The sequence below is a fragment of the Lepisosteus oculatus genome, chromosome 8 (assembly GCF_040954835.1).
Source record: "Lepisosteus oculatus isolate fLepOcu1 chromosome 8, fLepOcu1.hap2, whole genome shotgun sequence".
NCBI lineage: Eukaryota > Metazoa > Chordata > Actinopteri > Semionotiformes > Lepisosteidae > Lepisosteus > Lepisosteus oculatus.
This window is the reverse complement of record NC_090703.1, coordinates 1993002-2019199: the sequence shown is the minus strand read 5'-3', so window position 1 is coordinate 2019199 and position 26198 is coordinate 1993002. Positions and strand designations below refer to the sequence as shown.

At 41.8% G+C, this 26198-nt stretch overlaps 1 protein-coding gene across 1 annotated transcript; it reads left to right on the top strand.

Annotated features, from left to right (window-relative positions):
- Window positions 1-76: 76 nt before the first annotated feature.
- ism2a (isthmin 2a) lies at window positions 77-25081 on the top strand. The gene is made up of 6 exons (XM_006632263.3): window positions 77-1131; window positions 10378-10599; window positions 13488-13767; window positions 18181-18318; window positions 19112-19180; window positions 20764-25081. The coding sequence occupies exons 1-6, from the start codon at window positions 994-996 to the stop codon at window positions 21279-21281; spliced, it is 1365 nt and encodes a 454-aa protein (XP_006632326.2). The 5' UTR covers window positions 77-993; the 3' UTR covers window positions 21282-25081.
- Window positions 25082-26198: the final 1117 nt, after the last annotated feature.

Genomic DNA, 26198 nt, shown 5'->3' with positions numbered 1-26198 from the left:
TTCTCTTTCATTGTGTCCGTTTGATCTTGGGACCCTCCTCCTAACGTCACAGTAACTCGATGGAGATGAGCTGGGGTGCAGCAGGGCTCGATCTCAACCTGAGCACAGGAAAGTGGGAGAGTCTCTTCCCGGGAAAGGAGCGAGAGGGCTTCATTAATTCTAAAGGCACCATCGTTTTCTATTAAAATCCGAAGAAAACGTGTTTGGTTTTGGATACTGAACAATCAAGACCACAGCTTAAGAGTTGCGTTTTAACGCGGGTCTCATAGAGCTCCATCCAGATGTCACCGCGCTGGGTGTAAAACAACCCGTGAAGTTTCCGAAACTTACTATTCTGTGCAGAAACCTGTCCAGACGCGGACTGGAGAGGCGAAGTGCAGACAAGATCGTCTTCTGTCAAATGGAAAGCCAAAAAATCAGACCAGCGAGGTAACGAAGGGGTGCAAAGATTTTTTTTTTATTTCATCGATACACACTTGGAGAGAGACGCACGTAGCTCTCGCATCAACGGGTTACCACATGGACAGGCATCAGAGACGGACGAATAAGCAAAAACGTTTTAAATACCAGCGCAAAAGTTTGAAAGAACATCAGAGAAGCAAAGACTGAGAAGCCCGCCGTGCAACAACACTGATCCCGCAGATACACCCCAGAACGAACTTCTAGGGGGACTGTGAATTCAGTGAATTGCATTATATTGTTGCCTATCAATTAAAAGCTTTGCTTTTTTCAGATATTTTTTTTAAATGAAAGCTTAGCTTTTTTTTTGTGGGGGTACAAGAATACATTACGCTCCCCAGAAGAACAGCCTGGCACCGCAGAGGAAAGGGGGAGAGAAAACGAGAGTCCTTCGGAAGTGCCCAAAGGCTGGGAAAGAGATCAGAGCTTTCTCGGGAGGACACGAGTGCCGCGGCCGGGGATCAGGTCGTGGGGTGTCCGCGGATCAGCCTGCGAGCCTCGGTGCAGCTGTGTGTTCGCGCAACCCGCAGAGACATGCACGGCCTCCGGAGGCACGATAGTCTGTTGCTGTGGGTCGCCCTCCTCGCCCTCTCCCTGGCGCTGGTCAAGGGGTTCCCCGCAAGGAAACACAAAAACAGCACCCCGAAGGTCAGGGGCACCATTTTCTTGGAGGTAAGCCAACCTTAATAACTCTTTTTGTTCAAGGTTTTTCCAGCTGGAATGCGATATTTGTTTTGTTTTCCATTTTCAGCACTTTTACACTGTAAACTTCAATTTATCGTTGTTTGTTTTCGTTGGCCGCGGTCTGTAGTATTAATTGTATTTCTGTTAACATGCTCTGCACTGCAAGGCAGTTAAGAGCATATTACAGTTTTAAGGACGGATACAACGCATCATGTTACTTACATTTCTATTAATGTAACGCGTTGAATTGTTAAATGCTGACGTTCTCATTAGTGCTTTTTGTGTGTAGAATTAAGAAGTACACATTACTGGACTTTTTATCATTAAGCACGTGTTTGTTGTTTCATGGAATACAGCCTGGTAAGAATTTTGTAAACAGTATTCCAGTTTTCCAAGATTTAAAGCGAACTACTGCGGAGTACATTTGTTATGAGAATGAGACTTAACTTATCGATTACCAAAAAAGTGCCGCCAATACTAATAACTTTTTTACAAGCTACACACTTGAGGACACAAAGTTGCATCATTGTTTTGTAAACACGAAGTTATTTAACACAGATGCGAACTAAAGGTTTAAAACCTTGCACGTTGACTTTCACATTCGGGACTTGTTCTTCAGAAACAAAAGAGTGCGTAGTGTGTTCATTAAAACACAAAAAGTTGATTACAGGAAAGGGTAACTACAGTAAGGCATTGCACAAGGAGCAATATTCTGAGAGCGAAGCTTTGAGAAGCTGCCAAGATTAATGAGCTTTCTGTCACAATGAAAGCCCACATTGCAGTATTTCTTTACTAACGAATTGTAAACACTTAAGTGTAAAAACAAACAATAGACTATAGAAATCATAAAACTGAAAAAATGCAATTAACTTTTGTCGGCAGTTTCTAGCAAACGTGCGCCGTTGTGCAAGGGCACGTGAATCGCTTTAATGCTGCTTGTCATTTCAAGGTTAGTTCGTTCCTTTTACTGCTTATAAACGTAATTAATTCTGTCTAAATTCAGTGACTGAAATGTATCTACTGAAAACCTCCCAAAAAGGGCAAGGGGGTGTTCTTGTTGTTTTTTTCTGTCCTGCCGATTCTACGTGTAATAAAAGTTCTACAGTCCCCTTACCTTTAGGAGTGGAGTGAAAAAAGTGAACGAGTACTTCTTAAAATTCAAAGGCATTTCTGTGTTTGGAAATGGCTCTTTACTTTTTGTGCGCCAGTACTTGCTCACATTTTATGAGCTCAAAATTGAAATAGAAAGAATTAGAAACAAATGGGTATTATTGGAAGGGGGAACGAAAGCAAGGAGCCAGTATGCTTCAAGGTTTGAAGAGAATGGTTTTAATGGGTGTTTCATGAACTAAAAAATGTAGTAAAACCGTCGTACTAAACAGTTGTAGTAAGAGGGTGGGCTAGCAAGAGAACCTTTAAAAATCCATGCGTGTCTTTAGTATCATTCCTTTTTAGTAATCTCCAAAGCCGGTCGTTGATAAACTGGTCAAACATGTATTCCCAATCCCCCAGTTCAACCAGTAAAGTCAGAGGAATGGGGCTTAATGGCTCTCACTTGGTTTGGATTTGAATGCTTTTGCGTTGTCCTGGTTATGCCATATGGGTGTCTGGTAGATTCCCTTCACCAGCTGTTGGCTCTCTGGGTCTCGGGGTTCTGCAGTTCCTGAAACACGTCTGAGTGACAGACCTCATGGAACCCCTAACGCTGAGTATTACCTCCTTATTTTGGCTGATGCACGTTGTGAAGGACCTGCTGTGCCAACATGTGTCCCACCTGTCTCGCCAAGCGCTCTGGCTTTCGGGATTCCAGTCCCGGGCTGTTCATCAGCTGACAGCCAGGGCCCTTGCCAGCATGAGCTGGAGATGAGAAGGCCAGAAGCTGCAGGACCAGGCCACACGGACATCAGGTGAACTGGGAGCCAGGTCAGGTTGTGTGCAGTCAAGGTGAGCTGAGGGTTTATGTGAATACTGCTTGCCTGAGCAGAAAGAATTTCAATCAGACGGCCTTTTTTTATTTTTTAACTTGCATTTTTAGCTACCGTTAACAATGAATGATAACTTTGCTTTTAGGCTATAGGGGATTAACAACCGAGCCAAACCAGAAGATGACCGACTGTGCCTATTGATGTATTGCTTCATATGAGTAGTCTTGTTTCACCTTCACCTATATTAATTATTTCCTTTGGGGATGTTAGTTTTGCATTAGCTTAATTTCATTGACAATTAATTAATCTTTTTAACTTAAAACAATCTTGGATAGGTGTCAGCTAATAGAATAAAAAATAAGGAGAATCACTCAAAGACTACAGCTGAGTATAGAGAGATTATCTGGTTTAAATTCACACATAAGCAGTCTGATTTATATATCATAATTATTGCAAAATTACCTTTTAAAACTCTTAAGATTTATTAGTGTGTTGTCTTTACTGTTTATTTCTTCAACACATAATTTTGGTGTTCTTCAGCAGTTGCAAGTAGCTGACAGTCTGCATAAACAGACCTGCAGAAGAGTTTTTTACAGATAATTTTTGACTGAAATAAAATCTATACATTAATCGTCCTTTGTGTAAGTCAGAAAGAGAGAGGCTGGTCTTCAGGATGCTTTTAGTAGTAGTGTGCAGAGCTAAATACCTAATTAAAAGCAGTGGTATTGTGGTGCTGTGGTTGAAGAGCTTTGATCTAATAATGAGTTTAAACAGCACTGGGTTTTAAAGAGATCTTCAACAAAGTCCAGATTCGTTTGAAGTATAAGAAGCCCCATCTATCAATAAATTAAGAATGAGGAAAGTGAATTACTGTACTTTAAGCACTGAGTCATTTGTTTACTGTCAAGAGTGAACAGAGAAGTCAGCACACTTAGCGCTCTGTATTGTTATTGTGAGAAGCAGATGGTTTAAAGTAATACCATGGCTTTTGCAACAATTTAATGCCTTGTGTTTTGAAATCATTCCTGTTTGGTTTCATTTCTTATACCGGAGGATTCTAAAGAGTCTTCGATATAGGAGGGAAATGACTCCATTCACACCCATCAGGGTGACAGACAGCAGCCTTTCTGCACCAGCAGCCCCACTGTACAGCAGACCAGGGGGAGGAGTGAGAATCCGTTTCCCCAGCTGAATTAAAGGGGGCACTGTAGGGAGACCTGTGGAATTCGGCTCACAGTGGAATTTAGCCAGGCCAGCAGGGTGGTGGGATCAGGACCTTAGCTTAACATCCCAGTGCAAGGACAGTAGCCCTACAGCAGAGTGTCTCTAGTCACCATGCTGGGCCACTGGTGCAGACATTCCAGCCCCGAGCAAAGAACAGCACCTGCTCATCCACTAACGCCACTACAGCATGGGCTTGGCTCTGCCCAGTCCCAGGGCCCGCCAGGCCCACCTTGCTGAGCTGAGATCTGCGCGGGTCGGGTGATCGTGTTGGAAAAGGAGGGGATACTGCTGTAATGTAGTGCAGCACTTGGCATCATTTAGGAGCTCCTCGCTCTGACATGTTGATATACATACTCGCTTGCTAAGTATGTTAAATGACTGTGTTATAGTGTCTTAATAAAGTGTAGGTTCATTATGTATAGGTTTTTTTTTAACAATTTGAAACTAGCTGTAAAGCTATTGGGCCTCACATTAGTCTAAATGTTGTGCAGTGAGATCAGTACTCATGCTCTTAATGTGCATAGCTTACTGCAGCTAGTGTGACTAACCATTCTTTTTCTAAGAGTCAATTTTGTATAAAGCCAACAAGAAGGGTTTTTGTTGAGGGTTTAATAAAGCTGCAGCAGCACACATGAAGAAGAGGGAGCTGCTCATGGACAACAGTCTGGGGAAACAGTGGGATTCTTGTGTAGGACTAACAATGTGCATTATTCCTAAGCTCCAGTGTCTGAGATAGAACGGGTCCAGTCTAGTGAATCAAGTGGCTCTGTGAATTTAGGATGTTTGGTAAAGTTCTCAGATCCTGGTTTACATTTTGTTTTCAAGAATTCAAAGTCTTAAGTTGCTTTGGTGGTTTAAATTTCTGGTCTCTAGGTCTATTTATCTGCTAGGTAGCTGCGCTGTGGAAAGGCCTCAGATGTGCTGTACTGTAACAGAATCTAAGCTGAAATACACTATTATCCGTATGTTAAAGCTGCATGGTCCGAACATTAAGATTAGAGTGTTCGTAGGTGGCTTGAGACCTCTGGAATATGCTGGTTGCAGTGAAGAAACACCAGCTTCTATTTCTCCAGCAACACATGGACGAGGAGGGAATGTGCACCTCATACTCAAACACCCACACACGTCTCATGCAGGTTCTTCCTGCAGTTTGCAGAGAAATAGAAATGCAGAAAGCCCCACATTTGTTTGGATAGTTAAAAGTGCATGTCCCACACATTCTGTTTTTTAACTTAGATTTTAGGCTTTGACTAGAGTTTGTTGAAATAATACCTTTAAAATGTCGTGGTAAATAAATGCATTTATTTAATCAGCTACAGGATGTCAGAGTGAATTTCCTCCAGGGAGGTGAATAAAGAGGCCATACAGCTAAAAGCTCTCTGACACTGTGAGCTCTATTTCCATTTGAGCAAAGCCAGGCATGACTAGTGGAAGCAATATAGATCGACGTTCTTTTCTTGTGTTTTACTTCACATGGGTTTACATGTTTAACTGTATAACAGCACTGTGAGAAATAAAGTGTTCTGACAGTGCTATAAATATACAGGCAGCACAGAAAATAGCTTTGATTTTGTAAATTAATAGTCAAATCTATATGTTTGGTTCAATTATGAAGGACCATGCAGTTTTCCACTGTAATGTGTCCCAGTTGTTTTCTGCCCTGTGACCCTTGGTAATATGTTATGATGCCGTCAAATAAATCTCTCTGTAGTTTGTTTGTTGTAGAATATAGACTGTAGTGACTGCTTGATTTTACAGATTTCTGCAGTGAGGGCCCTTCAGAAAAGTTACCCACTAACATATTCAAAACATTGAGATCAGTGGAATGTGATAACTTTAGTATATTTGTAATTAGTCATCCAGCTTGATGAGAAAATTTGCTATGGTTTATAAACGCACTAAAGGTAAAATACTGTTCTGCAGTCCCACTAAGTAAATGTGTTTTGGCATTTAATATTGAGACCTGTTTCAAGGCTGTATAGGTACCATTCATTCGAATAATTAGGGCCATGGTCTGTGGGAAAGACTTTGAGGACCCCTGGAAGTTTTACATGAGGTGCAATGATCAAGATTTGTGAGTCACAAACTGTACAGGACTCTCATTCAGTTTTATTAGCCGGTTATTTCTGTTCATTTTGCCTATAAAGCTGAATAAGACTTCTGTTTCAATGGGCCACCCATATAGTGTGTTCCTCACGCCATAAACTTCCAGCAGTGGAAGGGGCATCATGAACAATGAGCAGAGCAGGCTGCAGGCTGGAATAAGGCCGTTGTCATGCTCCCCACATCTACAGGACCTTCGTGGGCACTCACCTGTGGTTTGTGTGGGTCCTAATTCTCCGGTATAGTGACAGAAACAAACGCTATATTGTAAAAAAAGTTGTTGTCCTTCGGATGAGACGTAAAACCAAGGTCCTGACTCTCGATAGTCATTAAAAATTCCAGGGTGTTTCTTTAAAAGTGATGGGGTGTTGCCCCAGTGTCCTGGCCAAACGTCCCCCTGGCCTTTACCCATTGTGGCCTCCTAGTGATGGCACACTTTGGCTGCTGTTGCATCATACAGGTGGGGGGTCCACACTGGTGGTGGTGGATGGAGTCTCCATTATTAGTAAAGCGCAAAATACATTGTCCGGAAAAGTGCTATATAAATGTAAGGAATTATTCTAATAAATATAAATTTCATTTTCATCAATAATAATAATAATAATTGCTTACACTTATATAGAGCTTTTCTGGACACTCAAAGCGCTTTACAGGTAATGGCGACTCCCCTCCACCACCACCAATGTGCAGCCCCACCTGGATGATGTGACGGCAGCCATAGTGCGCCAGAACGCTCCCCACACACCAGCTCTCAGTGGGGAGGAGAGCAGAGTGTTGAAGCCAATAGCTGTGATTGTCTTGTTGGTTAAAAGGTTTTTTTTTTCTATGCATACACCAGAGACCATGGTTTGTCTCCTCAGTTGCCTGTTAATTGGTAACTCAGACCCACGTCAGCCCTCCTCCTCTGCTGGTGGTTCTCTTTCTGATCCAGTGTTCTGAATGAAGTTTGTTCCGTCCAGCGCTGGTTTGTTTCCACACCTACGAAGGGTACTCAAAGTAGCAAATGCTGTTTGGACAGCTAGACATTCAGGATAATCTGGAGCCTCACATCAAGTTTACTTTGTTGTTGCAAAAATTGTCGGTAAGCCTTTTGTTATTATTTCTCATATCAAGTATTGTGGTGTAAAACCCTCTCATGTTAAGGTAAATAATACAGTTTTCTATGGTGCCATTTCATACATACTGTAGTTCACATCTTCTGCAGCTACATAAATCTCACACTAGTGAGCCTTTAGAGGGCATCAGATGTGTATGAGCCTGGCACGGCCTTTGGTGCCCGTGATTACCACCTTAGCTCTTTGATCAGAAAAGTCTTCTGTCACAAGGATGTTGATTTGGGCTGGGTTACTGTAATCGGCAGATCAGAAGAATACAGATAGATCAATACTTTTTATATATATAATGTGTGTGGTAATGCTAGATTTAAAAGCATTTTGTATATTTTGTATACAGGTAGGCCAGTGCTTCCAAAGCATGCAGGTGTAGAACAGGACTTAATGTATTTTTATACAAAAATTCGTATTCTATATTCTGGTCGCTTGCAGATTAGAATGCCATATGTTTAGCAATAATATTTATGGTACCTGAAAGTTTCAGGTTGTTGCACAAAGCTAAGGTATGCGTATACGTGATCTGACAACTGGAATCAATTTCCTGTCATTAAATTCTGTTTATTTTTAAGTTTAATGATGTCCCATCATTGATAGTTGGATTGATAGGCTGGATGTTGAAGGTAAGGCTTTTCACTGCTGTGTCAGAGCAGGTAACCTGCGTGGCTCCGGTTCCACCTGGCTTTCAATCATCCACACACACACACTGTGGCTGATTTATACCTCGAAGACACCTTTGATGTGGAGTTGTGCCGCATTTGGGTCAGTTTTGTGGCTATGTCTTGCCTTGCTTTGAAGTGCTTCACTTATCAGGATTAAAGTGACTCTTAAAGAAATCATCTGGTCCTAATTGCAGGTAACGCAGCATCAGTTTCAAGTGCTGCACTCCCCCAGACAACATGAGAAGGGCTGAGGGCGCACAGCTGGCCTTGTTGAGTGGCTTTAATGAGCATTTAAAAAGGTGAACTCCAAGTGAGCACAGGCCAAGCAGTGGGCATGCAAGGCAGAGATTATTGGCACTTCATGCATGTTTAGACAAGAAGTGTAATTTAAGACCTGTTGACATTTGTGTGTGCAGGACTCCAGTCATTTTCCAGGGTTGCATTCCTTTGTTTTGGGGTAGTTTTTTTGTGTACAAGATAACCAGGTCTCTTTCAAGATGTGTTGGTTGAGTCCACCTAGCCTGCCAAACTGCACACCAGGTATTGATTCAATATTTTATTCTAAAGCAGAGTAGCTCAGGAAAGTGCATTGAATTAAAAGAGGATATTTTGAATGTGGAGTGGTGGGTTCAGGAACATAGTTTTTTTCTCCAGACTTTGGGTCTCCAGATTAAAGTAAACCAGATGAAGATTAAGTACAGATACACATCCTGCAGTATGTAATAATTTACCTGCATGTGGCATCTCAGGCAAGCATCCAAAAATTTCCAAACCCCTTCCCATCAGCTTAGCAGCGTATTATGCTAACATTAACCATCTGGATTTAGATTTTAGCTCGCCAGCTGATTTTTAACAGCGTAGTGAATCTGCATTGAGTGTTATGAGACCGCGATTTTTTTACGTTTTATCTGTCCAGGTTCCACGATGTTTAAACACCACCACATTGCAGACGTCTTGTTGACCTCGAGCCAGTACTAAAATGTTGTCATATGTTGGATATTTCACTGCAGATGGGTTGGTTTAGCTGAAATCTAAGCTCTAAGAAACCACAGCTGCTTCACGCACAGAGTTCACAGCAGAGCTGAAGAGCCCGTATGGCACAACAGGTTCATGCTGATGCTAACCATTCCCAAGAGCCCAGCGCCTCTATTCTGATCTCATTAAAGCAGGAAAATCTGGCACACACTACTTCAGTTAGTACCTTGAACTGTGCCTCGGGAGAAAGGAGTTACTTGTTGTAGAAGAAAAGGCAATCAGCATCTTCTCCTCACTTCCTATCCTGTGCTTTGTGGGACTGGTGACTGCAGAACTTTGAAGTCATCCTTGCTGGTCTCACCCGCCCTGTCTCACCCATTTGTAGGAAAGTGACAAATTTGCTGAAACCATCGTTGGTTTCAGACTCTACCAAGCAATAAAGGATCTATTGCCAGTCAGACAAACAATTGCAGAGGTTGTTGTGCAATAGTTTGAGGGTTCTCTGTTGTAACGGTTTAAATTTTCTGTTGCATTTTCTTTCTAACTGGAAATTGAGAAGTCGAGTATTTGAAAACGTAAAAAAACATATTCTTAGCCAGCATTTCACTATCCCACGGATAAGTAATTGAAAATTAAGTTCCAGTAATGAGCAGGACAGTGACGTGAGTGGCTTTCCTGTGCATTATCCTCCCTCTCCGGTTTGTGCAGTGGTTGGCTGTCTATTGTTATTCCAAGTGTCAAGCCTGCTGGGATGATGGACTTACTAACTCTTCAACCCTTTCACGAAATCTAGTAAACCTACATGTGTGCACAGTTCCAGTCCTGGCACTGGAGACAGCACAGCTGGACTTGTACTAAACACAGTAAATGTGTAGACACTAGAAGATGTGTTTATCCTTCTAATTAGAGCCACTTGTTTCCAGGAAGGTTCTTCAGTTTGCAGCTTGTTAATCAAAGTACGAATAACTATTAGGTGTGGCGCAGGTAAATCAACATAACTCTTAAATCAGTGCCATAATACCTTCTTTTTTAAAATAAAGAATAATTATATATTTGTATTGTATGCACCTGTGAGTGCTTCATGTGCTCCCATATGGCCAAGACACACAGGGGGGCCCCTCACTTTCATATCTGACTTAATCTCTGCTTGCACGTGGTTTCACCTCGTAGGCACAGGAAGTGTACTGTGTGTCGCGTGACTGTGGAGTAATGTGCTTGCTGTGCCTGTTTGCTCAGCGGGCGGAGTCCGTGCCCAGGGCTGCCCAGCAGGGGGCTGAGAGCACGCAGCATCCGAACCAGGTGAAGAGCCTCCTGTCCTCCTCGCGACGGCACAAGCGCAGGTGGTCCCAGCGCCGGCTCGCCCCCGATGCCGAGGAGACCAACCCCTTCGTCCTGGATCTGCGGAACTTCCCGGATCTGGCCAATGCTGACCTCAACTCCCAGAACCCCAATATCCAGGTGAGAGCAGGAAGGCAGAGGAAGATCCCACTGTTGGGGCATCGCTGGGGCCAGTAATCACCGAGCCAGCCAGAGATGTGGACCTGTGCTGCCTGGTTTTGTTAAAGGATTATTTCTGTTGCTCTGTCATGAGTCATACTGAAAAAGTTCATTTTAAAAACCCAGTAAGTGTCTGTATCTGAAGGCAATTTTCAGAATGACAGCACCTGCTGCTAGGAGGAGGGCAATATTTAAAGCTCACATTTATTAGTGGCTGATTCATGTGCAATTGCATTGTTTGACTTTATATAATGTAACCATGCAGTCCTGGTGTTTTGCAAGCCTACTATCTCAGAGCTTAATTACAAATCTATTAGCTCAAGAATAAGCTTATCCTCAGGCAAATTTAGAAAGCGTTGGTGTACAAACTGGGCTCCTGGGGAACAGTAACATTGTCATAGTTTGCAAAGACTAAATTTCAAGATCATTATTTCCTACAGGGTTTTATAAAATAGTAATTTATTTGAGCAACAAATTCTTTCAGCCTCACATAATACAAATAAATTACTAATGGCACAATTGAGAGGTTTTGTAACTGTAGTCTGGTGATTAAAATAATAGCAGATAATAACAGGAAGCATGGGTTGTCTTAAACAGTGCCAGAAGAACAGCAGGAGATAACTAGTCTGTGATCTGAATTGAGAGCTCTCCTAAATACTTCATTTAGAACTCCGATTAACAGAAGAAAGAGAAAAGAGCTCTTTTACATTTTTGAAAATGATCGTTATTTATATTCCAAGTTAGAGTAGCTAATGCTTTAATGTGGAAAGTCTCTTTAGGTAGTTTTTACATTTCATTTAATGGGATCAAGAAATGAAATGTGACAGTTGGTTTATGCTTTATATCAGTTAATTATGGTCCTTCTGTCTAATTGAATTACTCTTGTTGAAATGAAAGTTACTAGGCTTCTCTCTCTCTGTAATCAAGATTTATACAGTCGCAGCTTGAATTTCCCTGTGCTGTTATAGAAAGCCAGGCCATGATATTGCAGGATTTCTTGCATTTTTGTCACTTTCTCTGAAGCCCAATGCTGTTGCTAACTGTAAGGAGAGACACTCAAGTCACCTTTGACTTTAAATTTTTTGATTTTGTGTTCAGAGTTTTGTTTGTGTTTAGCATTATTTTTGGGAATATTCATAGACGTGCAAAGAGCTATTTTATTACTCATTGTTTTAATTAGGTACTAATGCATTCTTTTAAAGTTCTCTGAAATGTTAATTTGAAAGTTTGCTGATATTAAAAGGAAACAAATTTACAAGGTGACTTGTAGTCTGTTTTTACACTGCTGTTTTTACAGCAGGTAGCAAATGCTGTTAAATTTAAAAGAAAGACAATCACAGCATGGGTACTCGGTTTATTTCTTAAAACATTGATGAGCACATTTTCAAGATATATGGATTGAGCTGGGGGACTCATTAAATCACAAGACAACTGTACACAAAAAACCCTCTTTGATTTATTGACAATAATGGAAGCAGATGCATTAAGGAGCTGTTTATGATGAGTCACCACATTTTAATGGGGTGTAGTTAAGTGTAATAAGTTCACATTTATAGCCTTGACAAATTGAAGGAACTAAATGTGTCACGCTTAATGAAATCTGCACTGAAGCAGGGAGTTTACAATTCTTCATCCATAACAGGCTATATTTGGTTATTTAATTATCCCCAATGAATATAGCTTTCCAAGACGTTATTGCCTAAACAGGACATTTCTGTTTTTTTCAGAGTTTTCAACACTGGTAATAAGGACATAAAGGTTCTGATCAGGATGACGCCCTTTGGGCCCTCCAGCCAGTTTGGTTTCTAGTAGCTGATAGATCTAAGGCTGTGGATGTATGTAACAGGCAATCCAGCCCAGGGCATCGGCTTTGACAGACTGGCTGGACAGCCTGTTATATACATCCAGAGCGCTCTGTGTAAGGATGCACCTGCTTTAATCAGTTATATACACACTTACCCTTACATGTGTCCCCTGTGTGCCCTGGATTGTTACCAGAGCAGATCATACAGCAGAATTGTTTGCATGAGATTTTATGACCATAGGAACTCTATGCCCATAAATGAGTGTCAATATGTTCAGTGCTTCTCAAACGATCTATGATCAAGCTCTAGTGTGATATATAAAAAGTATGTCAGGTGGGTATCTGGGTCAGCTTGCGTAGGCTGCAAAGGAACAAGGAATAGGTTTATTCCATGCTGAAAAAGAAAACAATGTTTCGGCAGTGGAGCCTTCTTCAGGTGTGAAAAGTATGGTTGCATAACTGTTTTCAGTGTTTTTGTCTTTTTTGTAAACCTTTATAGCAGCCATTAGATTATTTTGATGTAAAGAAAATAAACATTTAACTTTCTGTTGCATAAACAAAAGGAGTTGCTAGCTGTCGCTTGTCCTGGTTAGTCTGTAAAGAGCTAGTCTGGTCATACAGAGATTCAGCATATTGTTACCAGGAGATAATACAGAATAGAGGACCTCAGCACAATCTGTCATCTTTCCACTGTTTGGGGTTGCTTCTTGAATTTTGCAGATTGTAATAGCATGCTAGACTGGCACCAAGCTCTGGTGGATATTGATATTAAGACACTGGACTTCCCACTTGTTTTTGTATTTCGGTGCGAATAAGACCTGTTGCTCATTAGACCGGTTGACTAGGTTCTGAAGTGGACACAACATGGTTCTCTTGCCCTACCTAGCCTATAATAATTGAATACAAATCTCTTTTCGTGTGTTTGCTCTGAAGGTGAATGATACAGCGGCTCTTGGGTCGTGCCGTCTCAGATAGACCAGTTATGGTGCGGATGTTGCAGTAAGTCCCCACCGTCCTTGACTCAAACGGTCTGCCTTGGTTTCAGGTCACCATCGAGGTCGTGGATGACCCTCAGACCGAGATCGAGATGGACCTGCTCGAGGAGAGCCGGAACGACTGGCCGCTGTCTTCGGTGGACTGGCTGGGGGATAAGAAGCTGTTCTGGCCCCTGTTCTGGGAGTACCCCGACTCGCAGGAGGCCAGCCTGGAGGACACGCGGGAGGATCACACCCTGGAGTACGACAGCGAGGAGTCCGCCCTGAGCGGCGTCGGGGGAGACTGGGACAGCTCGTGGCACAAGGGCTGGGACTCCAAGGACACTTACGGTGAGTCGGGACGCGTTTCTCCGGAAGTCAAGTGCCAGACCACCGCACGAGGGATGAGGGGCGGCGAGTTGGGAGAATAAGAAATCATTTAAAAGGTGTTCAGAGTGACAGAGATTTTCATGTTTTTGAGGTTCCAAAATCGACTTCATTTGCCAGCAGAGATGCTGCAGCTCACACAGAGAACAGGCTGGTAGAGATGGCAAGAGGCCAGGCAGCTTCTTTTCTGTAGCAGAATCTGGCTTGAAAGTTCACGGAGGCCTGTTGGATAAAAGTTGTTAGACCTTCTGAATGCCCTCATGGATTTCATTCTGAATTTCTATCAAATGTTAAAATGGGAAAGATGGGTTATTTTTAACCAGACAAATTTACGTACTAGGTTATCTTCCTCTGAAGAGCCTTGTAGATATTGCAAGTGGAGCCCTACCAGTTTTTTAACTCGGAGAAAAATCTGTAATATGTTATGATTCAGAACTGTTCTATCAATACGTTCCTGACCCTTTTATAGTGCTTAAACAATAACCGATGGCTTCTTAAAAAATGCTTTCAGTGTTTTATTGGATTCACTAAAATATAAAGCACAGTGTCATGGTTGTCTAAAAATATGAGGCAGCAACTGTCAGATTTTAAACACCTGCTTGGTTTTAGTTGATTGATTGTTCTATAGCCTCATACGACAGCATGTGGTCTCAGCAGGTTCCACAAGACTCTTAGCTCTTCATGTATTTATTGACACTGACTGCTTACAATTATCTTTTTAAAAAGAACAGTCAATAAAACCAATTTCACATCTCGTACATAGTACTCATACAACGCATCTCATACAACACAATATGATTTTTTTTGTCTTTCATTTCTAGTAAAACCATTTTAAAGATTCGGAATGAAAAGTCCAGTTAGACCAGCAGTTCCTACCATATCATTTCAGTCTTCCTACCAGACCTTTGACAGAGGGGAAAGAAAAAAACTAAATTAGTGACCGTTTTTTACAGATGCTTGCCAGAAGAGCTCTGCTAAATTGTTAACATCCAATTGAGACAACTGAGCATTGTTTTCTCAATGGAATATTTAAGTAATTTTTGCATGCCTGTTGCACACTGGTCATTCTCTCTCCACAGAGCCCGGCATTCTTCAAGCCTTTGGAAATTTAAAAGAGATGCCTCCACTGAGAGCACAGGGGGAGAACTAAAAGAGAGAGAGGGAGTGCGGCTTCTCCGCCCGCGAGCGCTCGACCATCAGGACATTGTTTGTGTCCTCTTTGAAGTTGACACTGGTTCTTGGTTCCAAAGGCTTTTGAAGATCCGCTGGGCAGCTTGCTAATAGCAGCGTGAGCCTAGCCCACTGGATAAACAACTAATATTTGCGTTCAATTAGACAGCAGATTAGGAGGACAGGGTGACATGGGCTGACAGGGAAAGGCTGGGCTATTCTTCTCGTCCCACGACTCAGACTCTGGCTGCTCTTCGCATTTCGGAAGCTTTTAAGCCAGTTCAAAAATTCAGGGGCTGTGCGGGCTGCACATAAAATTACTTTGCTTTTTTTTTTTCTTTCGATGGGAGAGATGCGGCGTGCCTTCTGCTAAGCAGATTTGTTAAACCACATTCTAAATTAAAGAGGGATTCTGAACTGGAACATCCAGTCGGCACAGTTCTGAAGTTTTTTACTTCACTAAACATGGGAACTCCTTTGGAGTTTAAGTAAAATTAGAAATGAATTCTTCTGGTAATTATGCATCATTGATTTGATTCTTCTACGCATTACTTTGTCAGAATACAAGGGGAGAGATTTTTGTATCATATACTTCATTTGATTTTTTTTTTTAATTTTGCCCATGCAGTGTGCAAACAGAACTGACCGTGTTTGACTTCTGTTGTTTTGGGTACTTTGCATGGTTTTTTTTTATTCCTTCCTGCCCTTAATTCTTAAACCTGTCATACATGGCTTCAGTGCTTCACTATTATGTCAGTGTGTCAGACTTTTGTGTTCAAATGCTCGCTTAGTCCTGAGAGAATACATTTTCTTAAATAATTTGTAGATGTAGTTGAAATGTCATATCTTCCGTTCTGTGATTCTGTCACGTTGGTTTGTTTAGCCTTATATTGGCAAAAAAATCACTCTTGCTCTGTATTCTTGTCCCTGTAATTGAAGTTTCCTGTGCTGCACAGGCTCCACTATAAGACTCCATAGTGTAATCTAAACACACCACCTTGCACGGGTTTGTCAGTCATTACTGTTTATGAAGAACACTGTTCTCCTGGTGGCTTGGGCTTTCATCTCCACTAGTTTGTTCTTTTTTATTATTTTTGTACCCTGGAGCCACAAGGAAGAAGAAGCTTATATACTGTGAATTGTGAGGACTGTACACAGGAATTCACTGTCTATGCTCTGAAGAAAAGTGCACCTATGACAGTGTCTATTAAGCGGCCAGCTTTTAACAGTTTCAGGCCCTAAAGACACACCTCAGTTTCAGCTTTTCCTGTAATTAAAACTATTCTGAAAGTCTATTCCTGGGTGACCCGCAAAGTGATCTGGCAGCAGAACAAAGGGGAACTTTTTTTTTTTACTAAAACGACATGCAGTACTGTGCTAATCCAGTAATTTTATAGCTCACTTAGTCTGTAATCAAGGTCATCGTGTTTTCATTATTTACACAAGATTTTGAAAATTTGGCTATTAAAAACCATTGCATCTCTAATCTTTATGCTCTGGCAAACCATGATAGAGCTGGAAGGCTGCATTATTTCAGTGGAGCGGAAAACTCCACATGCTTTGGAGATGAAGGGTGCTGTAGTCTGAGGATTTTTTACACAAGTATGAAAGCAATGCCTGTATGTGAGGCAGACATTTCAGACATTATTATTTTTTGGCAGCTGTCCCACTTTGAAATTAACATATTTTCCACAACAGAGTTCTGTTCTCATTGCAGAATTATAAGATTACAAAATCATATACACAGACACATAGGTGATTACAATTGCAGCCCACTTATTACATTTTATTCAATTAAATAAGACTACTATTGGAACTTATTGCAGCTTGAATGAACTTGGTAGGTCTTTCTTAAATGACTTAAGTATTTTTGAACTCGCAGCAGTTATGGATGTGGTGTATCGAGGTTTTTAGAAGCCTCTTGGTAGGGTTACACATAAATCGTTTTTTTAAAGCCACAAGCATCCAAGGAAGTTGGACTGCATTTCCTTAGACATTGTATTTGGACTGAGAACTGGGTAATAAGATAATTAGTGTTTAATGCTTAAATTGGGGAGATGTAATTTCTGGAGTGCCACAGGAGTCTGTGTTAGGACTGCATTCTCACAGTGCTTGCAAATGAATTCACCTCCTTGCAGTGGTGTTCAGTTTTGTTGAATTACAAATGCTACATGCAATGATTTAGGTATGCTGTGACACCCATTGGTTTTACTTAAATTTTTAGAGACTGTTAATTTTAAGTATGGATGATGCCTTCAGGTTCTTCAAGATCCAGCAGCTTTCTGTCTTGGAGACCCAGGACTTTGCTGATCAGATTAACGTTGTGCCAGCACACAAAGGTCACTCTCTGGAATCGTTAAAAAATGTAACCTAATAATATCATTGCCACTGGCTCAGGAACTGAGTTTCTGTTCTTTATTCACAAAATTGGGGTCAGTTGCAGGACAAAATCTAAAAAAAAAAAAGTTTTTCTTTCTATGTATTTTTCATAAATGTGATTTAAGCCACCCAGTGTTGTGAGCCACCTGACTCTGCAGCTGTGCTTATAATAACCTGTGAGAAGCACAAGCAGAGACCTTATTTTCCTGTGCTCCAACTCAGATAATGTGATCCCCTAAAAGTTATGGCTGAGAGAATGTATTGTTCATTAGAAATTAAAGCTATTAGGTGCTGAAATAGATGCAAATCACAGAATGTGTTAGTATTGGCTGCTGGCCTTTGCTGAAACCAGCAGAATTTAACATTGTTATATTTATTGCACAACAATGGAGCCTGAGAGTGAGTAAGATTAAATTTTACAGCAGAGTATGCAGTATTAATTGCGTCAAGCATCATTAAGTATTCAGTGGAAACAAAGTTGAGAAGAGCATTTAATAGACCTGAAGCTTTTTAAACACTTTGTGCAGCAGTTGAAATATTAAATTATACCCCAAAGAAAAAAAATCTTGATTCCATATTAATTTATATGATATTAATTTATATAACGATATTTATACAGTGCCCATTTTTTGTTGAATTTGTACTAATTCTTTAGGTTTTTTAGGCTTTGTTTTGAGAGGGTTGTTTAAAATGCATTAATGGAAGTTACAGTCTGATTTGAGCTGTAATGCTGCTTGAACGCTTGGCCACCCTCTTGCTATGCCAGGAATCCATCGGTTTCCTCTGGAGGTGAATGTAAAAGCCTTCTCTGCTGCTTGTTGTGCTCAGAGTATGAGGAGGAGGAGTGGAGCGCCTGGTCCTCCTGCAGTGTGACCTGCGGCTCTGGGAACCAGACAAGAACGCGGTCCTGCGGTTATGCCTGTACAGCCACTGAGTCCCGGACCTGCGACCTGGAGCGATGTCCAGGTATTGTCACCTTGCTCTGACCTTCCATGACCTTCAGGCTCCTTTTGCCAGTGTCCTGGGGGTGAAGGGTCTAGGGATGCTCTGGGTCGACTTGCAGCAGCACATGGGACAAGTCTTTGCAACAGGCGTGTCACTTCCTGTCTTGACTGACGCAAGAGCTCTAGGAAGGCGATCGCTCAATCAGGCCGAGTGGAAAAGCTTTAGTCTGGCACAAGCAGCCTCGCTCCGGCAGGTTGCCGCCATCATGTGACAGGTTTGGGATTGTGCAATTGGCAAGTTGAAGTTTGGGATTTAATGGCAGCCGTAAATGGATTAAAGCAGCTTTGTACAACAAAACATGAGGAAAGTCCAAAACCATTTGCTATGCAAGGTTTTCACACAGGAGCTGTTACAGTTCCTGTTTGTGTCTGTTACTCCTTCTTAGCAGGGATTTCCACCCACTGTTTTAACACTGATCTCTTTCAGCCTGTTGTGGAGTTTCAGCCCTGCTGTAACTGTTCATGGCCACAGAGAGCCCATAGGCCCCCCACTTTCAGCAGGGTAGTGTGGCTCTCATCTGGGTGACCTACAGCCAGGTCTGTCTCAGTCATTTCAACCTTGAGAACATCTCTGCCACCTAGTGCAGTTTATACCCTTCAGCAGGCAGAGCGATATTCATTTCTAATTGCCATTTTAATATTTTTCATATTAACAAATACTGTGAAACTGTTTTTTGAGCATTCTCTGCGAGGTGAAGTGAGTAAATGTGTTTCAGTTCATGCCTTTCTCTTTCTCTCTCCCAATGGTCCTCAAGACGATGTGAATGCAGTGACCGATCTCATGCCCTACGGGACTGAGAATAGCACGGAGCTCTTCGATGCAGGTCAGTGGATGTTGGGTTGGTCAATTTTGTTTTCAGGTAACCCCCCGGACCCAGTGTGGGTCATAACTGGTGACCATCTGGTTTCACTTTGCATCTCATTCCGCTCTGCCTTCTCACCTGGAGACTCGGCTTTAGAGGGAATCGTTGTCTGAAAATGTGAAACAGCTCACGAATTTCACAAAATATCAACTGTCCTTGTCTTTAATAAAAATAATGTTCACAGAGCAGAGGTATGACGATCGGAAACGACACTTAGCACATTAACGTCTCGACGTGGGAGTGCAGAGAAATGGAAAACCATAATGTTTATGATGTAAGAATATATTGACCAGATTTGAGCTTCTTAGGTCATTAGAGTTTTTTAATCATCTCGGATTGCCTGTTCTGTTTTGAAAGGGGCCTTTGGGGCCGCATGGAGCCTTCCAGCACGGACAGTCCACACCTGCGTGCTGCGAGGGGTAGCTCCCCTGAGAATGGCATGCAGTCTGCGAAACAGGCTGTTCTTCCAGAACATATTTGATTTTTTTTATTGCTCTCCTCTTTCCAGCTGTTACTTAAGTGAGACATGAAAGTGATCTAGCTGTTTCACTTCATAATAATAATGAAAAATGCAGTTAAAAAATATAGCCAGCTAAAGTGTGAGGATTTTTTTTTTCCATTGACTATGGAGAGCAAATATTTATGAAGAGAAATCTGCAGGAAGGTTGTGCAGGCTGCCAGGGTTACCTTATACGCCTGGAGCTGGAGGGCTTTTAATCCATACTGCATAACACTGCAAGCGAGCTCATAGCCAGAAGGCCAGATTTCACCCTGAATGAGGTCCTGTGTCATTTCATACGTAAGCCTGTGGCATTTGTGTTGATGAAAGCCATGTAAGTCAGAGGCTACTTTAGTGTTTGGTCTGTACTTCGATTGCTGGCCAGTGTTTACATGATGGATGACAATGAAAATATGAAGAACATTTTAACACCATAAAAATCATGTAATCTGTTGGCTGCCAAAAAGACTAAACAAAAGTCAGAAACAGGCATTTATATGCTAGTTGGACCTGTTTCATATGAGGAATAATGAGATAAATTTGCCACCCGTCAGTACCCTCCCCCCTCAGAAGACCACTGCCACTGAAGTCCATGATGTTTCATGTTGCAAAAGTGTCCAAAAGGCAAATCCAGTAATAATTTTCAGTTTTTCTGTCCATAAGAATCCCAAAACACATGGCCTATATGAAAACACCTGAGAGGTTACAAGCAACAGGAGGCCTTTAGGCCCGTTTTAGTAACGAAATGACCCCAGGATCTCATTCTTGAGGGAAGCCAGGGAATCGGCTTCAGCCACACCCCCAGGGCTTCTCACTTGTGTTCTGCGGTCGGCTGTGGGGTGGGGCACTGGGTTGCCATCCTCTGCCCCTCTTGTTGCCAGAGGGGGAAACTGTGCCCTCTGAGGCACAAACAGGGAGGGAGTCTCACACTGGACAGCTTTGAAAACGATGGCGCTGGGTTAGCGGAGCTGAAGGAGGTTTCGAGTGGAATATGGCGTGCAATCCATTAAGATGATCGACTTTTGTTAAACCTTGATTCCTGCAGATGTCGACAGCTGCGAGAAATGGCTGAACTGTAAAAGCGACTTCTTGCAGAAGTACCTCCACCAGGTGCTGACCGAACTGCCCAGCTGCCCTTGCACCTACCCGTCCGAAGTCGTCTACAGTGCGGTCAATATCTTCGACGAGAAGCTGAAGAAGACGTTCCGCTGGCGCGACGCCAGCGGCCCCAAGGAGCGCCTGGACATTTACAAGCCCACAGCGAAGTTCTGCGTGCGCTCCATGCTGTCCTTCGACAGCACCACTTTGGCAGCGCAGCACTGCTGCTACAACGACCACATGAAGCTCATAACCCGGGGGAAGGGGGCTGGAGCGCCAGACCTCATCAGCACCGAGTTCTCGCCCGAGCTGCACTACAAAGTGGACGTGCTCCCTTGGATCCTGTGCAAGGGGGACTGGAGCAAGTTCCACGCCGTCCGCCCGCCCAACAACGGGCTCCGGTGCGCCGAGAACCCGCCGGAGGACGTGTACATGAACGAGCTGGGGGAGGCGAGAGAATACTGAATCCACCCCATCAAAAGGAACCCGCTCGTAAATTTGCTACCATAATGTTGCACGTCGAAAAAGAAACAGCTCTCTAAATGTTGCCAGGTCCACAGCATCCAGCGTGGAATCGATTCCCTTTTCTTTCTGTGGAATGCTCTTCCATCTGTGTGTGTGAGTACGAGTGTTGTGGGTGGGATCGTGTTTGTTCACAGAGCCATTGCTGTCAAAACAGATACTTTTTATTCATTTGCAAATCCCACCCCTCCCCCTGCTTTCATGTTACTGGAGTATGTTGGACGATTGACTTTGGACTTGAAAGGATTTTCTATTTCTGATGTGGCAGGCTAGTAAATTATTACAGGAAAGGTAATAGCAGGAGTGGGTTTCCAGCAATTGATGATTGTTTGGGAGAAGAATGAGCACCATTGCTGTGAAATCATGGTGGGTAAGACATCAGAAAGTGCTTAGAAAGCAGCCTGAGCTGAAGGAGAAGCCTTTCTTCACCAGTTTCTTTCACAGGATACGGTGTGCTGCTACAAAGTATGAACGGGGAACTCGCCGTGTCAGTGAAGAAAGGACACAGGTTGTCAATTGATATCTCTGGGAACACGGGCATTCAGTATTTATTTGATCCACATGGAAACATTTCAAACACTAAAGTTTCGTGAAAGGAATTCCAGTCAAGCTGCTAAGATTTCGGTGAATTCAAACAGAATCTCCCCAGATGTAAGGCTGCTGTTGGCTCATCTCCAGTCTCTGCAGGAACAATCCCGATAGATCACAGGCGGACAGTCTCTCAAAGGTTTTGGGTTTTTTTGTTCAGTTATTACAAGGAAAATGAAGCCTTTAAAAAATATATCAACCTGTTCTTAAATTACATCTTAAAACTCTTCATCTCTTGTAGCAAAAGTGGTATTAAGATAGAAATGAATTTTAAAAATAGATGTGGGGAAGAACAGTACACATGGGTATGAAATGAGCGGATGTTTTCTTTTTATAAAGGGATTGGGAATTTAGGACCGCGCATGATTCTCTGTAAACACAATGAGTGGGTTTTAAAATGTGTCAGATGATGCTGTTTATTTAATAGATATAAAAAAACACAGTTAATTGTATTGAAGCATTTGAGACACAGTCGCTTTTTAAGTGTCAGCTGTCCGTCTTTGGATATGATTAGATGAAGTTGGTTCAAAACTCGAATCTTCAGAATTCTGGCAGCTTTAGCAGTGGGGTCCCCTGAGGAGTCATGTCACCAGTATTTAACGGTCTAGGTGCCCATGTCATAGTGACGCAAAGCTGCGCTCTAGCAGAATGGATTTATAATATCGGGAGAAGAACCAGATTCCATTGGAGTACTGTGGTTTTTCTTCAGTGTTGGCACACAGTACAGTCCTAGGAAAATCCATCCCTGTTTTTATTTGTTAAATGTTTCACTTTCTTCCATGAGGTGATGCTTTGTAAAGTAATAGGGGGCTTCACAGTGCTTCTCAGACATCATTTCGAATCTCTGGATTGCCATCAAAGGACTGTGCTATGCAGAATGTTGTTTTAAAGCCTCAATCCTGCCATTCAGCCTGGGTTGTGGTACAGAGAGGTCCTGGTATAGAGCGAAGGTGAACTTATTTTTAAAGCCTTGTGTTGACAGAATCCTGTCTTATCCAGGAAGAACGTTTTTCAGCTCTAGTTTTGTTCCACTGTTTCACACTTTTGTGGATTCTGACATTTGGACATCTTGTACACATCTGTTTTCCTTTAAAAAAAAACATCAAGACAGGTCTTCTGTGGTGCTACTTTGGTTAGCCATAGTGCACTTTGGTATTTTGACTACAGTTTTATGCAGACGTTTGGGCACCCCTGGCCAAATTACATGTTTTGATGATTTTCTAAGTGAAAAGAAGTTAATACTACTATATTTAAAGAAAATTTAAAAGTTCTAATCCTGTGCAGACATTCTTGCAACATACATTGACACTCTCCTCTGTCATTGAACAGAACAGCTTTAAAGAAGTCTGTCCCAGAGCTTTAAACACAGACCAGGTGCTGAAAAAATGAGTCGTTGAAGTATGTGAACCTTCATCTTTCTGTTTGTTTTCATGAGGAAATATTTCACTAGTCTTCTTAGCGTGGATGTAACTTGACTTATACAATTTAATCAGTGTGACTATAGTTTGTGGGGTAATGTATAGATACAGAGAAGTCTATCAATAAATTACTCCATATTTTTCAATTGTGACTTTATCTTTAAGGATGTAACAACTGTGTGGAGTTGATAGGAAATACCTGTGGCAATTTTAGAAGGGTATAATGCAAAGGATCCTGCGTCTGGTGTTTTTGTTACAGATTTTTAGCCAATGCTTAGTCTGATGGGTTTTTAAACATGTGAGCAATACAGATGACAGGCGCCTCTTTTAATTCCCATGCACCCTGTATTGACATACTATCTTCTCTTACATATTACTTTTCAGATTAAACAGGAATAGTGCTGACACCACAGAACATTTTATCTTCTCTCGTACATCTCAAAACTGCAGTCAGCATGTTGCATTATGTGGCCCCTGAGTACTCTTAAGCTAGTGCTAAGGGATCTTTCTGACTGGAACAGCATATTGATGATCTGAAAAAGACGGACATCTAACTTCTAACTGGATTCACTGATGTTTGCTTTGGATTGGGTTCCCTGCAGAACAATTGTTTCAAAACCATTTCCCTCTGTTTCTCATCACCAGAGAGTGGCTGAGCATTCTCTCTTATAAGGTCAACATAAGTTTCTGATCCACAAAACCAGGAAAGGGACAGAGCGAAATCTTCAGGGCATAGTGAGGACTTCAGCGATTTCACACAGCTCTTTTCTTCAGGGATTAGGGGTGTAGATCCACACCTAAACCCTTTGGAAATGTAATTTAAAAAAATATTGTGTAAAAAAGATGTTCCATTTGCCATCTCCAGAAATGTTACTCTACAACAATTTTGTTTAAAGTAACTAAACTGCAGGTCTTTATGTGAGTCAGCCAGGTGTTGCCCTAGTTACCCAAGAGCACAGAGAGCTTCTGGAAAACCAAAATTCCTGTTAAAGCCTTTGAGACACACCAGAGGTGTGGTAATGTGTAAAACAAAGCCGTCTTCATTCTTCTGGGCATGTGTTGAATTACGACAGTAGCTTGTAGTGGGTCTTCAAGCTTTAAAATGAATTGGAGTTTCTTGTTTATGGGACCTCTGCATTGCTTACATGGGACAAGGATAAGTTTCCACTGGGTGTGGATTCTGAATACAGAATTCAGAAAAATGTTGAAAGTTTAAGCTACAAATGTCTTATTGGGAATAAAAAATGTCAGATTACAGTTAATCATATTGTGATTATATTTTTCAGGAAAGGCACTTTATTTAAAGTATATATATATAAATTTTAAAATGTACCAGCATTTTGTAATTTGTGTTTGTGTTACTATTGTAAAGGGATAACTCACAAAAATGCTGCATTTTATGTTTAAAATATTTTGTATGTTATGTAAGTATTGTTAGCATGGTGTATTTTGCTTTTTTAAGATTGGTATTAGATATATTTCTGTACAGTATTTATTGTTAATGATTGCTTGAGCTTTAGAAGAGATATTCGGATTATTCTATGACACTGAAGATGCACTACAATTGAAAGTGAATAAATACATCTCTAAAGGGATCTCTGCTATGGAAAAAGGGAATCCATTTGCATATACCACATCATGTCAATAAAATGTTTTATTAAATATAACTTTTAATTGTAGTTTTTTTTTTCTTTTTTGCAAATTAAAATTGTGCTGTGACAACAGTAATAAAGATGTCTGCCACACTTGTTTGCCTGCTGTCGCTGTTCTTCATGGGGAATGGCGTGGGTCCAGACCTGCAGTACGTTAAAACCAGCCAGTTTGTCCTACTTGATGGCCAGCCTGATTTGGCCCCCATCTTGACCCGATAAGCCCTTTGAAAGACACCAGTCTTTCCTCTTCCAGGTTTGGGACCATGTTGTATTGGCACGAGTGGAGTAAGGACGTGACAGGCCTTCCACCAAAACGGACAAGAGCCCAGCACACCCTGCAGCAAAGCAGATCTGCCTCAGGTGCCCAGTGAGCCATGGGGGCCACTGTTCAACTCAAAGGTTCCCAGCACTGCTCTCAGTTTCACGATTGCACCCGATTCTGTAATTTAGTACTAGGTGAATACAATGAACTACTTGGCTGCTTGTCAGCTTGTCTGCTCCGAAACATTGGAGGTTGCATTTCAGGAGTAAATTAACAATGACATTTACTTAGACAATCTTTACGCTCATTGCTGGAATTGGGAGATCTAAAGGTGTATCCAAACATTATTGAATCTGAATTTGCCAGAGCTTCTTGCAAGGGTTCTGATTGTTTCCCACTCATACCTTTAAGTTTGGGGAACATGTCAAAATCCTATGCCCACGGAGCCTCAGATATAGATAGTGGAAATGCTCAGTTGACACCCCAGGTAGGGTTAGGGTTAACATTCACACACTACAGAAATTTTATGCTCAGCCCCAGATTTTGGGGCCCAAGACAGCTTTAGGATTAGTGATTTTTTGCTCCAATCTGAAACATTTTTTTCAGATACTTTTGGCTGCCTGAGTGGCGCAGCACACCATCCGGTAATTGTATCCCAAAACAGTCTGCCAGATCAAAAGTTGTAACCAAACATCATTGAATCTAATGAATATGCAAGAGCTTTTATCAATTATTTTGATTGTTTCACACTCAGTTTTTAGTTTGGGGAACATGTCAATATCCGATGACTGGAGGCCTTCAGATATAGATTGCGGAACTGTACTGTTTAAATCTTGGCTAGGGTTAGGGTAGTATTCCACCTCTATTTAGAGTAATTTTACACTTGATGCTGGGTTTTGGGGCCCAAACCAGCTTCAGAATGAGTCATCATTTGCTCGTA

Bases quoted from the DNA above. Each gene is read 5' to 3' on its own strand.
- ism2a (XM_006632263.3), top strand. From the start codon at position 994: ATGCACGGCCTCCGGAGGCACGATAGTCTGTTGCTGTGGGTCGCCCTC. The intron at 18,319-19,111 runs GTATTGTCACCT...ATGGTCCTCAAG, and splicing joins CGACCTGGAGCGATGTCCAG to ACGATGTGAATGCAGTGACC. The intron at 19,181-20,763 runs GTCAGTGGATGT...TGATTCCTGCAG, and splicing joins CACGGAGCTCTTCGATGCAG to ATGTCGACAGCTGCGAGAAA.